Source organism: Zingiber officinale, chromosome 1A (assembly GCF_018446385.1).
Source record: "Zingiber officinale cultivar Zhangliang chromosome 1A, Zo_v1.1, whole genome shotgun sequence".
Taxonomy (NCBI): Eukaryota; Viridiplantae; Streptophyta; class Magnoliopsida; order Zingiberales; family Zingiberaceae; genus Zingiber; species Zingiber officinale.
This window is the reverse complement of record NC_055987.1, coordinates 183,287,435-183,303,151: the sequence shown is the minus strand read 5'-3', so window position 1 is coordinate 183,303,151 and position 15,717 is coordinate 183,287,435. Positions and strand designations below refer to the sequence as shown.

Below are 15,717 nucleotides of genomic sequence, written 5' to 3'. Positions count from 1 at the left end.
ATTGATTGATATAATGAATTAATGAGGAGCAGAAATGCAAAATTGAACGTTAATGCGCTAAACTACCTTTCTTTAAAAAATGCAAAATCGAAGCGTCACATTCTTTACTTAAAACATTTACCTTCCTTTAATTCTTGGTCGGCAATCCGCTAGACTACAAAGCTATCCGATCATTCTTATGGACGTTAATGCGGCTCGGGTGGCCTCAATTCATCGAATCTCCCTTGCCCAATCCCAAACTCCCATGCAATAAAACGTCTCATCTCACAACTCCACTCTATATTTTATTTTTTAAAAAAATGCGGAAAAAAAAATAGCTGTACCTTAGGCGACGGCCGTTAATGTGTCCAACTACCCGTGGAAACTGACGTTTCTGGCCCGTTATTAAAACCTCACTCGTCTTGTGTTCCCTAGTTCCTACCGCGCTCGCGCCCACCGGGCCCTTCTACTCGGTCTTATCACCGCCAGTAGCTTACCATACCCCACGCCCACATCCTCCTTCCACCGCCTCGGCCATTTCTCCAAAGTCCAGAGTCCAGTCCAAGCGGTAACCCGTACTCCACCGCGCGGTGACGCACCTTATACACTCTTTAAATGAAGGCCGGCGGATAGGTGGGAGCTGGCGTGCCAATCGCGCGCCGCCCACCCGACGGGGAAGCATGACTACCGAGAACGGCGTCAGCGACACCGCCCGTCTCCGTGTCCAGAGGCGGACCGCCGACGCCGCTAGAGTCGCCCTCGGCGTCGGTGTCGGCGCCAGCCATGAGATTAGCCACCACCACGGCGGCGCCGACCGGGCACCGACCAAATCTCTCTCCGGGGTGAGAATGGCGACGATTTCGCCCCCGCCGATGCCGCTCTTTCCCTCCCGCGGCCCCTTCTTCGCCGGGTTGTCGGTCGGCGGCGTGGTCGGCGCCGTGCGGCACCACCCCGTGCCGTGCGCCTTCGCGATCTTGCTCTTGGTCTTCATGGGCGTGGAGTACACGATCCCCATGGTCCCTTTGGCTTCTCCGCCGCTGGATTTGGGGTTCATCGTCACAGAGCCGCTGAATGCCGCTCTCGCCGCCGCGCCCGCCCTCAACACCGTGCTCGCCGCCCTCAATACGGTGAGAATGAGATAAATGCCTCTTTCGTATCTTTTCTTGCGTCTTGCAATTAGGGCTCACTTCCATTGGTCAGATCTTAGCCAATCACCATTAAGGTAGTCAGAATATTTGCGCTTAAGGACCTTTCCAATAATCCAATTGATCACGTCAACCATGTTCCAGATGCTTGAAATGCCCTCCGTTTTTGGATTTTTCTCTTCCGTACTACCTCATAATTATGATCGTTTTTTTTTTTTTAAAAAAGATCAGATCCAAGTCCTATCAAGTTTGTATAGTTTTATGTTTTCTTGGTTCAATTTCTTTCTACACCTTCTATACTTGCCGACAGATTCTCAACCTAAATTGTAAAGATTAGAGTCCCAAAAGGTCTTATTCTTTCTTAAGCATGACACAAGTAGCTTAATTTAAGCCGTTCACTAGGAATTATAAGCTCTGGAAACTGGAAAGTATATTGATTCACTCTAATTTCGAACCTCATAAACCAAATTCACATGTTCCCATTCTGTAAGTTCATAGCTATTATCTCACTTGATGAAATTAGTATCAAACAACAAAGCAGCTTCAGCTTTAATTGTCGTTTTTTGCCTTCATTCAATGTTGGAGTAAATGCCCACTCTGTTAGATGTCCAATTATTTCTGGACCGTGGTTCATTGCCTTCAATTAATGCTGGAGCAAGTACCTAATCTACTGTAAATTTCACCCTGCCTGTATAGGCACTGCCCCAATCTCTCACAATGAGGTGGTGAGATTCACTACTTAAGTGTAGGTCCCACCATCCCAATGTGAGAGGTTGGGGCAGTGCCTGTAGGATCAAAATTAACCCTAATCTACAAGAAATTACCCAGCTTTAGCTTTGATTGCCAGTTCTTTGCCTTCAATTAATGTTGGAGTGTCCAATTCCATAAGTAGTATTATGTGGAATGGTATTGCACCCATTCCCTGTATTCTGCCCTTACTAAGCCTATAATTTCTATGATCATCTATACTAAAAAAATCAGAAGATTGTTGTAGCTAGGAATATGTTTCTTTGTTCAAAGATTTGCAACCAAGTTATTAGATTGCTATTTAAATATTTTTTAATTACAGTTGGTTTTAATCAGGTCTTCGTTTGCATGCAAACTTTCTACATACTATGGACATTCCTAGTGGAGGGAAGGCCACGCCCTACCATTGCAGCTCTCTTTATGTTCCCATGCAGAGGAATTTTAGGTTGCTCCACCCAGCTGCCACTCCCAGAGGTACATTAGGCATTGCTATATAACTAAGTTAAACTTTTTTTACAGACATGGATGATATTTATTAGGCGAGTAATTGTAGCAAAAATGTTTGTTTAGGTGAATGAAAAATTGGTACTTACTATTAAACTACTTAAGAGATACAGAAAATTATTAGTCTCTCAGAATTGTCTGAATCCTTTTATGATCGGATAACGACATAAACTTGTATAGGAGTGTAGTTTATGGATATGAGTCTATGGGCGTTAACTTAGATGTGTACAAACATGAATTCACGTTTGACTAATTTGAAGGAAATTTCAAGTCCCATAAATTCAAAGTCAAATGATAATCCAAATTAGGTCGGCATCATAGCCCAAATGAACCTTTTAAGTCCCATAATTTAAGCTAATAGTTACCCTTACGCCATCCCTAGAAGAGACTCAATTTCTAAATTGTGGCAATAAAGTCATTTTCATAGTCTGGTAGAATTCAATTAAAAATACTGTATTGAATCATTTGGACAGCATTGCACTCATTTAAAAATGTTTAGAATCAACTCCAGGTGATTGTTGTACTAATGTGAAGTTTGAATATCTGACTGCTTTCTCATATTTCATCCTCAAACTTAGCCAGTTTCTCATTTGGCAGTTGAACGGATCAAGAAAACAGTAGGAAAACAAATTGTAATGGTCTTGAATTTTACTTTCTGTCACTATCGTTGCTCTAAATAATTTGTGGCAGAGGTTATTATTAAGACAGCTGCAGTACTACACTTGGAATGCATAAATCCATCTAATGGAATAAACTAAAGCAGTGTTGTACAATAAACAGGTTGAAAGTATTTTCTGAAATTAATAAACATTAAAAATTCTATTTTTTCCAATTCAATTCTGGCGCCTTAGAATTTGGTTCGTCGTCCAATCTGCGGAGGCTAAACTCACAAACATAAATACCATCAATTTTTTTTCCGCCCAAACATTTGATGTTAAAATTTATAATTCTTATATCTTTTCCTTTTCAGTTATAGAAATCTAGTACGAACTTGAAATTATAGCTTCAAACTTGTGAGTTTTATGATATCTGGCGTGGAACATCTGGCATCAATGTTGACTCCTCTGGTTCTTTCTTCATTTTGAATTATGTATACGTTGCAGGGTTTTCTGGGTTCGGGTGCAGATTTTCCGGTCGGAAACGTCTCCTTCTTCCTCTTCTTCTCCGGCCATGTGGCCGGAGCCGTGATCGCGTCGCTTGACATGAGGCGCACGCGGCGGCACAATATGGCGTGGGCCTTCGACGCCCTGAACCTGCTTCAGAGCGTGCGCCTACTCGCCGCGCGAGGTCACTACACCATTGACTTGGCCGTCGGCGTCGGGGCTGGCTTTGTGGCCGACGTGCTCGCCGGCGAGTACGAGAAGATCAAGTGGAAGCCCGACCGGCAGCGGGCGTGCTGCAGTTGTGGGTGCAGCTGTAGCACTGGATGACCGCGATGCATGTAACGCCATATATCGCCTCTTCACTTCCTATTCGTCCTCTCCCATTGTTCTCTTAATTAGCTTCTTCTACAAGTTCTGCCAAGCGAACATTTACGGCACTCGATTGATAATTCTGGTTTTCAGCATGTAATTAGCTTCCTTTTAAGTGTAAAATGTATTGTCTCCCAGCTTAGCTCCTTATCAAATTGTAAGAATGAGACGAGTTCCAATTGCAATGCCTTTTCCACTAAATCCTCCATTATACAATCCACTACCGATTAGTTTAGCTAGGAATTTTATATTGGAGAAACGAAAGATGTGTGTTTACCGAAGAGGAGTGGCTGTGTCATTGTCCATCATTCGCCTCTATTCATCCTTCAGTTTTTATATCTCTATATTTTTACACTAAAAAATTGAGAGTGGCGGTCATAATCACCGTCACTTTAGTTCCGACCTTGATACGGTGATAAAAGTGAACCTCTCAAGAAAGGATCAAATTGGTGAAGAAGGATTAAGGTGATCCAGTCAAAGTCAAAAATAAGTCAAAGATTTTAATATATTAGTGACATGTGTCCAAGCTGGCCGTAGGGGTTGGTCCGGCGTGGGTGCCCGTCCAGACAAACAGACCTTCTAGCTCGATTCAGGTATCGAGTAGTCTGACCGACTGTCTCAACAGAGCAGGGAAAAGTTACGATCAACCCTCCTTCCCAACGAGCAGACAAGGTTTTGCCCAACCTACCGCCTATCTGATCGGATTTAAGGGTCGATTGAGCATATGACTTTATGATAAAATGAGGGGCTAGGTGAAGAATGAACAGCTAACCACATCCATAAAATGAGGAGCTGGCGATCCATCGACCGAATGACTGCTAGTAGGCTCAACATGGGCCCACGTTGCCATACTCTTTTAGAGGTTTGTACTATCAGCAACAGGGAATGTCCAATAGATAAATTACACTTTAAAAGCTTCTAATTTATCACATCACATAGAATTAAGTATTCGCTTAAGGAAATGTGTGAATGATATTTTTCGACTTGTCTTTTCTTAGGAAGACTTTGTAAAACGTACATATGATTTGGGATGCATGCACAAATACTACAGTGACACTATAAAAGGGGGTCTCCACTTATAGACGGAGGTATGTGATACTCCATTATTTCACACGCTCTCTATTACTGTTTGCTTGAGCGTTGAAGGGCCAACACCAAAACCCCTTCTCTAATCCGATACTAACACTTCATGTGTTGCAAGATAACACAAAGTCTTCATCCAAATTCCAATCAATAATAAAATTATGTTTCTAGCTAACCATCTTCTTAACTTTCAGATAAGATTAGATCCACAGTCGTACCTGCGTTCGACGAGACCTGAAGTGCATATTAAAAAGTGACTCTTTTGCTATAGTAAATAATAATAAAGTTCAATTTACAAATAACACATATACTAAATATATAAATAAACTAAAAATTGGGCCGCTAAGGTAGCGGATCTACCTTTTTATAAATAAACTAAAAATAAATATATTACATCAATAAAAAGTTAATAAAATTTAAAATAATTATATAAACACTACTCGTAGAACTCTTTATTTCTCAATCGATAATATTGATAGCCTATTTAGTGTATCTTGTAATACTGAGACCAATACGTGCGGTGGTCGCAGGCAATAACAATGTTGCAAGTAGTAACCGCCATGCAATTAGGTCGTAGTTCACACAAGCGACTGAGGTAGCGTGCGACAACCCTGTGCTATGCAATTAGGTTACACGAGCAAAGGCCAACCACCAATCCGCGTCGAGTGAGATAGCCACTATGAGAATCGACGCAATTAGGTCTCACAAACGATCCTTGTTGTACTATTAGGTTACAATTAGTGTCATATGTTGCAAGACGAAGAAGATGGTTGAAGAAGAAGATTATGATTATCTCTTATTCCTTGGATCCATGCCTTGGTAGAAAGAATGTCAGAGAATAAATCATGTGCAAAGAAGAGCAACATCGGAGAAGAAATTGCATGCAAAGAAGAGTCATGCGTCGGTGTGTGCCTCGGAGCTGTGAGAATAGGTTTAACGACCATTTAGGGTTCATGTCTCTCATTTTTTTAGTATAATTAAAAAAATAGACCATTCATTGGGTTGGGTCCTGAGGCGGTTACCTCTCTGACCTTATGGAAGTTACGACTCTGATCAAATCAAATTCAAACATGTCTTCTATAGGAGTGGGACAACAGATGGGCATGCAGGGTTTTGGATGTTTTGCTTTAGACTCTAAATATTTCAGTTTGAAATATCCGAGTCAAAAACATACTAAAATTATTTATTTGGTTTTAATTTAAAATGAAAATTTAAGGATAAATATGAACATCAAAACTAATCAAAAGTTGCTTTATAATAATAATAATAATAATAATAATAGTAATAAACTTCAACTACAATTTAATAATATTTAATAATATACAACATATATATCTTTCTTCGTACCTTAATCATTTGTACGCTAGTAGCTATCTCTGATTTATCTTCTTTGTGTTAACCAAAGGACAGATTGACGGGGACACTAAAGATGAGCGAATCTCATTTTGCCATATAGTTGAACTACAATTTAATAGTATTTATAGGTTTAATTTCAAATACATTGAAAATACTATTTTTAATTAGCTTATAAATCAAGATTAAATTGATTAATATATCTCTTTAGTATAACTTTTAAATATTTTATTTTAAATCTAACATAATGTTTTATTTTTATATTAAAATTTAGTATGAGTTGTACCAATCACCAATATATCTAATGTTAAAATACAAAATATTATGCCCAATAAATAATTTATTTATTTACACCTTCAATATTCTAAACTCATGCTTATTTGATTATCCTAAATTTCAATTCATCGTCATTATCGCCGTCATTAAATTTACTTGAATACCACCAACATAATGACCACATCGCCTATCTCTCCCCACTAGATAGGCTTCGTGTTGGAACCATTTGAAATCCAAATCTCACACCTTGAATAGGTTACCTTGCCCAACTATCAAATTTTAATTTTAACTTTGCACAAAAGAAGAATTTTATCATTTCTAAAATAAGAGAGAATACTGTGTAAATAGATAATTAAGGATACTTATATCCTAACATTACCTAAATAATTTATTTTGTCAAATTAAATACACAAAAGATGAAAGTGTTAGATTCGAAGTCATCAGTTCAAAATGGCCAAGCACCTTGCTAAATTTACACAGGAAATCTTGAATTGATCTATAAAAATACAAAAAAAACATTAAAAAAAAAAAGAAAAACAAGAGTTGAATTGGTAAAAAAAATGTTGCCTAATTTTCTTTCTTTTTTCAGAAAAAAGCATTCCAAATCTATCAGAATTAGGTCCTCCAATTATACTTGACATGTTCGCAGAGCACTTTCTGGTCAGATTCTCCACGTATGATCCGGTCCCCATTCAAAACTTTTCCTCCATTTTTTTTTTTGTTAAAAGAAAGAAGATTGTTCTCAGTCTTTAGCCATTGGTCTACAGAATGCTTTGTATGTTTACTTCGAGGAGAACAAGAAAAAGGATTCCATCTTCTTCGTTGATCTTATAGGGAAAGATCAACTGTCCGCCCAGGTAAACTGAGTCCAAACGGCACTAGTTTAGTTAGTCGTACAGAGAGCACGCCAACACGCCAATTCAGAGCATCAGTCGCGGCGGCCCCAGTGGATTCCTCCATATCCATCTATATCTACACGACTACACCCACCGCTGGCAGCCACCACCCACCACGATCACTGCACGAAGATGGTAACGGCGGCGGAGAGCTTGCTGGGCCTCCTCTGCGTCCGCGTGAAGCGAGGCACCAACCTCGCCGTCCGCGACGTCCTCTTCGGCAGCAGCGACCCCTACGTCGTCCTCTCTGTTTCCCCCAAACAAGTCTTCTACTCATTTCTTCTCAATTAACAAGATTTTCCTACCTCGTATTAATTAACTAATTATTAACTACTCGTTTCTCTCCTCCTTTTCTGTGTCAATTGCAGAAAGTGAAGACGAGGGTAATAAAGCACAACACAAATCCAGTTTGGAACGAGGACTTGACTCTCTCTATCAAAGACCCGTCTGTTCCAGTTCGACTCGTACGTTTAGTTTCTTCACATCTTAATCAATTCATCAATAAGTCAATAACTTGGTCTCCGTGGACTTTGCCGTGTCTCGCTCGCTCTGATTCACGGTCTGCTGTCGCAGGAAGTTTACGACAAGGATACGTTCACCGTGGACGATCCCATGGGCGAGGCAGAGGTCGACATCGCCCCTTTTGTGGAGGTCGTGAAGATGAGCCTGAAAAATGTTCCAAACGGCCGCGTAATAGCGACGGTTGAGCCGCGCAGGAACAACTGTCTAGCGGAGCAGAGTCGTATATATTTTACGAACGGCAAGGTGCGTCAGGACGTCGTCGTTCGACTTCGAAACGTCGAGCGAGGGGAAATCGAACTACAGCTTCAGTGGGTTAGTATTCCAGGTTATCGGCGCTAGCTAGCTTTTGATGTTTATCAGTCGGTGTACGATCTGGTGCGCGTGCCTTTTTTCGCTGGGAGCAAATCTTCTTATGACATTTCCTGTAACGTTGATTGTAACTTCTCTATATTTCTAAACTTATTATACAGTCCACACCTATAAAAATACTTTATAATTATGGCTCTGATTCTGACCGGAATTCAACCGTAATTAACTGTAATTTTTTCTTGAATTTATATTTCCATCTAGATTATAGTTTAAATTAGGACAAACAATAAAAAATCATCTGGAGGTTGCCAGTGACGGATGAGTAACCAAGATATCAAGTGTCGAGTCGTGAGTGGAATGGAAATCCAATGAAGGATAGTAATTAATTATCATAAGATTCCAGTCAAATCCTATCGTGATTGTGGAAGGGACTAGGAGGGTAATTTTATAAATATGGGGAAGTTTGAAAATAAATTGTAATTATTAAATTTGATATAATTGATAACGAATTGTTAATGTTATAGGGAATGTTACTGCCCTATGGACATTATAATTTTCAGAGTTAAAGGACTCATGACAACGCTATTTCATTAATACAAGGATGCAGTGGTTGCATACCCAAGCAAAATATACTTAGATGTGATTACGAGATCATCAACTTTTGGGAGGGGTGAGATCAACCAGGTTCTTAGCTATCAATGGCTGAGTAAAAAAAAACTATAATTACTTATGTCACGTAGGAGTCCTTGTCCAAAGGAATTTCGACAGCATCTCCCCTGTACGACGGACAATCTGAAACTTTACTATATCATCATATACCTCAGCCACAAACGGCTGGAATAATAACAATAATAAATAGACAACAACACAGACAACCACGCAGTTTATATAAATTTCAGCATCTGACTAGCACAACCACGCAGTTTAATAATAATCAAACTGAACAGTAGTACGATGACTCGAAAACAACCCTACTCAACTACACCCATAAAGCTCAAAACATATTCCTACTCCACTACACTCGTAAAGCTCAAATCCGACGATAAAACCAACTTACCTCTTTTGTCATCTAGGCAGACATGTAGTAAAAGTAAATCCAAAACCAAATCCATTGACATCACAAAATCCATACAATGTCCATACCATCAAACAGAACAAGTTTAGCATAATCTAAATAAGAAAACCAAAAGACCAACAATATCCTCGTGGTCTGCAGGGGACTAGCGACTGGAACTCTCTCCTGACAGCATCAACCTAAAATAGCAACGGAGGAGGGTGTGAGTCCAACACTCAGCAGGTACAACTGATATACATAGTAAGGAAGTAACATCTAGCACTAATCATGCGTACAGTCTCTTGACGTAATAAAGGTAAACGCAATCTGAAATGAACAGGAGAATACTGTACTAACCAGGACCTGGTACAAGGATAAACAGTTCGAGAGGTATAGAAATCCTGTATGCATGTCAAGCATGGGCATCCAACCAATATGCAGTAAATAAATGCAACAAACACAATCACAAGAAATAAATGCATCAATGTGTATGATGTCAATGTAGTCATGGTCACCCCTGACGCCAGTCAATCATCTCACACCCAATGGTGGAACCGAGTGGGTAGGGTTGTGACAACCGTGCACTCTGCATCACTACTCCTGATGAGTGACCGAATGGACGGGATGCTGTCGGAGTACACACATACTCCTACCCCAAATCATAAATGGGGGAGCGCAATGTTCTCATCGCCCGGTACACGATGACGGGAAGGGATCTTGACGTGCTACCACGTTACAATCACACTACCCATGAGCGGACCAACGGAGCACCGAACGAGCAAACTGATGTGCTACCACGCTGCGTCATGCTACCCATGAGCGTCACAACGGAGCACCGAACAGTGATGAAACTGGCGATGTGCTCGACAATAATGGAGCAATCTATCACACAACATACAATCATGCGAATGGTGCATGGCACTAAGCATGGTAATATACTGAACCAATCTATATACATATATGATGTGCACCATAGTCAATAAATCATATCAAGGGTACACAGATCAGATAAGGTATCACACCTAGGTTCTGAACATGGTGAAGCATGATTATATCACTATCCCTAATCATGTATAATCAAGTAAGCAACAACGTGAGATGCAAAACAAGCAATTAACCAAGCATGTAACAGGTAGCGGGTAGTGACTAACCGAAACAAAATAAGAAACATAATTATTGCTATTTGTTAAATTCACTACTATGCATATCAAAGACATAAAGTCAAAAGTACCCGCCTCCGATAAGAGCATTGTATCTGAAACAGATCCCTCGTCGAGACACCGTCTCAAATCAAAGTCCTGTAATAACATATATACATATTTAGCTAATTACATATAAATTAATTAGCTAAATCAAATCCTCAACTAGCATTATCCTTAACCTTTCCTAGCTCCAAATCTGTGTACGCTACAAGAAATGAAACAGTTTCTTTACTTCTTACCTCAATTCACAGCTGTGATTGTTGATCCACAGCAGGGAGTGTTGATACTGACAACAAGATGGGCTACCAGATGGAATGGCCACCGAAACCAAAACCCTCCACCAAGCCCAACCTCCTTGCTGGATACTTTACTGACTAGAATCAAGAAAAGCAAATCCAGAATCAACAAAACAACCTAATTCCATAAACAACCTATTCATTTTACCTCTTTCTCTCCACACTGGTCTGAGGTGATGAACCATTTGGTGAAGGAAACTCTAGCGAACAGTGATGGGGGTGGCTGAAATCTAGCAAATCTTCTACCTTTCGGACACAAAACTCCCAAATCAACACCACTCTACCAAGATCAAGTCCAAAACCCACAGCTAAGTATGATACTTACCTCCAAAATCGCTGCTAGGGAGACCTTATGCTCCTCGCCATCAGCCAGAGAAGAGCTAAAGGAATCGCAGACAGTGTTAGAGCAGAAAGATCAGCAGAGGGCTCGGTACTCCCTCTTCCGGCCAAATTCGCCGGCGCAAGGGGCGGCGATCCGAGAGTAGGACGGCTGAAGGCGATCGGGAGAAGAGAAGCCGGAGGTGTCGATTTCCGGTTGGAGACAACCGGTCGTGGATCCGCAGTGGTCGGCGGCGGCGCTAGGGCACAGAGGGCGGTGACGTGCGGCGGTGGAGAGGCTAGGGCAGAGAAAGGTCTCTGATCGGCTGTGCTCGAGCGTCGCCGACGCTTAGACAAGGAGGAAGAAGGGGGTCTCTGTGGCTGGCGGCTAGGGCACAAGGAAAAGGGGTCGACGTCGGTAGAGGAGAAGAAGAGGAAAGTGAGCTTGGCCGAGGGTTTATCCGCGAGAGGAAACGACGGTTTGCATCGCCGGTTGGGAGAGGCAGTTAGGGCACGGATGGTTCTACGCGAGGAGGAGAAGGGAACGGAGAAAAATCGGAAAAAGAATAAAAAGAAAAGAAATAGAAAAAGATAAGAAAATAAACTTTTTCTCTTTTAAATGGGGTAGCCTAAACAGGTTTTTCCGGGCCCCGTTTTTATCCCCATTAACTCGTCCGTACGAGCTCCGAAAAATTTCCAAAAATTCTGAAAAATTTCCTTATTAATTTTCGCCTATTTTCGATATTTTACAACTTATATTAATCATAGAAATTGTATATATAAAAAAACTCAAGCTCATTACTGAATTTGATTTCAGGATTTAAGAACAATTCAATATGTTGAACTTCTTCCATAAATCTTAAAATTGATCCCCCAGCTAAAACCTGGTTATATTAACACCTATCTTCGTCCTAATTACAAAAAAAAAAAAAAAATTGATTAATCAGACTAGGTAACGTCGAGTTTGAGATTACCAACCCGACCCCATGAAATTACCAGGATAAATCGGAAAGCACACGTGGCGGCCAGCCCAGAAGTCCAACATCTTTTGATTACGCAACCCATTTGGAGGAAAAATTTCTGCAAATACGCCGTAGCTGGGGTTCGTGTTAGAGTGTATACTAAAAACCTAGCTTTTGTAAACATTTATTTTTAAAATAATAGAATCACATTTGGTCAATATCTACATTTATTTGTTAAATGTAATTGTTCAATTAATTTATATAGTAGATAACATGGAGTGTGGTGTCACACTCAAAACATCATGTTGTTGGTTCTTTATAAATTATAAATAGTTGCTCGCGACTAAGATGGAAAGGAACAAACCATTAGAATAGTTGTAGTCTAATTAAGTATTAGTTTATCTTGACTAATAAATTACACCGGTACACTCTAAGTGTATTGAGTAGGACCATTTTAGGTAAGTTCTTTTTGTACTGACTTAATAAAAGAACTAGACCTTAGTTATTATGTAAGTGTGTGCTCTTAATCCTAATATAATAACAAGCACATATATTTAATATTTATTTCTTTGACTTATGAAAGGGTGAGGTTTAGCTCAATAAATCAATATGCCCGATAAGTTGGGAAATGATATTACTTATAGTATGTGTTGTTGATTATAGAAGGAATCTGTGTCCTAGTTATCTAGGTTGAGAATGCCCCCAAGAGGAGCTAATAAGGATTGTCATGTTAAACCCTGCAGGTGGACTTAGTACGACATGACAATGAAGTTGAGTGGTACTACTCTTGGAGCTAGATATTAATTAAGTGAGTTGTCAGTAACTTACTTAATTAGTGGACATTAGTTATCTTAAACACATGGAAACTAACACACTCATGATAAGAAGGAACTCATAATGTAATTTGGGATTGGTGCGGTAATGCGATAATAACTCTCTAGTGGAATGAGTTATTATCGATGAACTTGAGTTGTGTGTTCGGGGCGAGCACGGGATACTCAAGCTCATCGAAAGGCCAAAACAAATTTCTCCTCTAGGTACCTGTCGTAGCCTCATTATTGTCTCAAGTCCATCCAAATGTAAGACTCTTCTCTTGGTGTACAAGAAGGGGGCCAGTCCATTGCTTGGTGACCAAGCAATGGTCGGCCACATCCTCTTCTATAGGGGTCGACCCTATTGCTTGGTGACCAAGTTAGTAGGGGCCGACCACAATAATTCAAACAAGGAGGGGTTGTTTTGAATTTTTAAAATATTCTCTTTATAGAAAACTACAAGTTTTAAAAGAGATATTTTAATTTTAAAACTTTCCTTATTTGAATTAGGTCATATGTTTTAATAGAGAGTTTTAAAAGTTTTAAAACTTTCCTTTTTAACTATCCTCATGGTTTTAGAAAAAAAAAAAAGAGAAGTTTTAAAAAATTAAAATTTTCTATTCATGTTAAAAAAGAAAATTTTTGAAGAGAAGTTTTAAATTTTAAAACATGGTTTTAATTTTTAAAAGCTTTCCTTTTTAACATCCACTTTAGGAAAGAGAACTTGTAAAATTTTGTAAGAGAATTTCTTCTTGTAAATTTTATAAAAAAAATATATTTCCTTCCTCTTATGGGGGCCGACCACCCTTGCTTGGTGCCCAAGCAAGGTGGCCGACCAAATTGAAAAAAATAGAATCATCAATTAATTTTTGGTGATTGATTCAATCAAGAGGAAAGAAAAGAAAAAATTAAAAGGGAAAAGGAAAAATTAAAGGAAGATTTTAATTTTTGTAAAATTCTTCCCTTATTTGCCTTGGGCAACTAATATAAAAGAAGGGGTGAGGAGGCTTCATGGGACACAACTCTTATTCTCTTGCTTGGAGATCTTGGTGTGCCCGGCCCCTTCTCCTTCTCCTTTCCCATTGCTCTCTTCTCCTTAGTGGTGGTGGTGGTGGCCGGATTTAGAGGAAGAGGAAGAAAGCTTTTGGGTGGTGTTCATCTTGGAGGATCGTCGCCCACACGACGTCCAAGGCGAGGCAAGGAATACGGCAGAAGATCTCGAGGTCATTAGCATACAAAGAGAAGGTATAATGAGCAATTGTTTTCCGCATCATACTAGTTATTTTTCTTTGTAATAATTCCAAATACAAGAGGCATTAGATCTAGTTTTTCGAATTAGTTTTTCGAGTTTGTATTTTCTTTGTTTTCGAATTTTTGATTCAATTGTTCTTTTTTGGTTAACCTAGAGTTATTTAAGGAAAATTAAATATTAGCTTTCCTTAAAAGGCTTTGTCTAGACGGTGGTGGTTACTCCCATATCTAAGAAGGTCATGTGCCTCGCCATGCAGTTCTGGAAGCCAATTTTAGAAATTAATATTTAATGGAATTAATAACATAGGTGGATTTGAATCAATAGTGTTAAGTTCCGTTTGCGATTCAAATTTAAACCATTAAGAACAGATAAGTTAAATTTAGAATCAATGATGTTAAGTTTCGTCTGCGATTCCTAATTTAACTTCTAAAAAATACAATAGGATATTTAAGGAAAAGTTCGACACTTATACAAAATTTTTGTACAGTGGAACCTGTACAATTTTCCTAGGACTAACCAACAGTTCGAACCGCGGGTGCTTGAGAGATAACTTGGATGTCCTACCACGACACCATAACTCCGGGAGTTGTCTTCGTCCTAATTAGCAACTACAAGATGATGATTGTTGGTAATTTTTGACAGCATGAAAATTGAAACTAAACAAAAATAAAACAATACGGTAATTATAATCACTCACAGTGATCTCCCGAAGTCGCAACTGAAGACACCGTCGGTCGAAGTGGGCAGCTGTTGTCGGTAGCACAATCACGGGGAAATCGGAAAGTGCTCCAAAGTTCACAAGCCAAATCCCAACCACTGGGTGTTCTCCTATGCTCGTTGATCACCTCGCAGAGCTCTCTAATCACCTCCGCTGCGCTCCTCTGATCAGATTGCCTTGGACGCCATCATATATAGCAAGTAAGACATTGGTTACCAACCGATGCCTTGATGGCTGTTTTCAATGGAGGAAGATGAAGGTGAATGGGCACCCCTTCATCTTCCCGACATTGCAACTGATGCAACGTTTAACATCTCCCACTCGTCCAAGTCAATCTATATGGTCACATAGACCATGTCAGTCACATAAACGACAAGGTGATCATGTCACAAAGACCAGAGCGAAATTTAGTCACAAAGACCAAATAAGTCGCGAAGACTTTATGAGGATCAAGTCACGAAGACTATAGCAAAATTTAGTCACAAAGACCAAATAAGTCACGAAGACTTTATGAGGATCAAGTCACGAAGACCAGAGTAAAATTTAGTCACAAAGACCAAATAAGTCACAAAGACTTTATGAGGATCAAGTCACAAAGACAAGAGCAAAATTTAGTCACAAAAACCAAATAAGAACATTCATTCCATACATAAGGGAAAATGGTTCGTGCGACAATAAGCACAATGAACATTCAATTGCTAAGAAGATTGTCACACCTTACTTAGCTGCTCCATAGAACGAATCAGAGACATATGTCCATAGAACGAATCAGGGACATAAATGACTTGCCTTTATCCCAGATTAAATCATTTACATC

The 15,717-nt window shown here is 39.7% G+C and overlaps 2 protein-coding genes across 2 annotated transcripts; both read left to right on the top strand.

Moving 5' to 3' along the window:
• The first annotated feature begins 425 nt into the window (after positions 1 to 425).
• On the top strand, positions 426 to 4,002 carry LOC122038599 (phosphatidylcholine:diacylglycerol cholinephosphotransferase 1-like). Its single transcript, XM_042598405.1, has 3 exons — positions 426 to 1,106; positions 2,208 to 2,345; positions 3,479 to 4,002. The coding sequence occupies exons 1-3, from the start codon at positions 660 to 662 to the stop codon at positions 3,803 to 3,805; spliced, it is 912 nt and encodes a 303-aa protein (XP_042454339.1). The 5' UTR covers positions 426 to 659; the 3' UTR covers positions 3,806 to 4,002.
• Positions 4,003 to 7,480: 3,478 nt separating this feature from the next.
• LOC122038600 (GTPase activating protein 1-like) lies at positions 7,481 to 8,482 on the top strand. Its single transcript, XM_042598406.1, has 3 exons — positions 7,481 to 7,719; positions 7,824 to 7,919; positions 8,029 to 8,482. Exons 1-3 carry the CDS (start codon positions 7,588 to 7,590, stop codon positions 8,314 to 8,316), a joined length of 516 nt encoding a protein of 171 aa, XP_042454340.1. The 5' UTR covers positions 7,481 to 7,587; the 3' UTR covers positions 8,317 to 8,482.
• The last annotated feature ends 7,235 nt before the right edge of the window (positions 8,483 to 15,717 follow it).

Excerpts from the sequence above, each read along its gene's own strand:
- LOC122038599 (XM_042598405.1), top strand. The coding sequence starts at position 660 with ATGACTACCGAGAACGGCGTCAGCGACACCGCCCGTCTCCGTGTCCAG. Across the intron at positions 1,107-2,207 it reads TGCTCGCCGCCCTCAATACG|GTCTTCGTTTGCATGCAAAC; the intron begins GTGAGAATGAGA and ends GGTTTTAATCAG. Across the intron at positions 2,346-3,478 it reads CCCAGCTGCCACTCCCAGAG|GGTTTTCTGGGTTCGGGTGC; the intron begins GTACATTAGGCA and ends TATACGTTGCAG.
- LOC122038600 (XM_042598406.1), top strand. The coding sequence starts at position 7,588 with ATGGTAACGGCGGCGGAGAGCTTGCTGGGCCTCCTCTGCGTCCGCGTG. Across the intron at positions 7,720-7,823 it reads TCTCTGTTTCCCCCAAACAA|AAAGTGAAGACGAGGGTAAT; the intron begins GTCTTCTACTCA and ends TGTCAATTGCAG. Across the intron at positions 7,920-8,028 it reads CGTCTGTTCCAGTTCGACTC|GAAGTTTACGACAAGGATAC; the intron begins GTACGTTTAGTT and ends CTGCTGTCGCAG.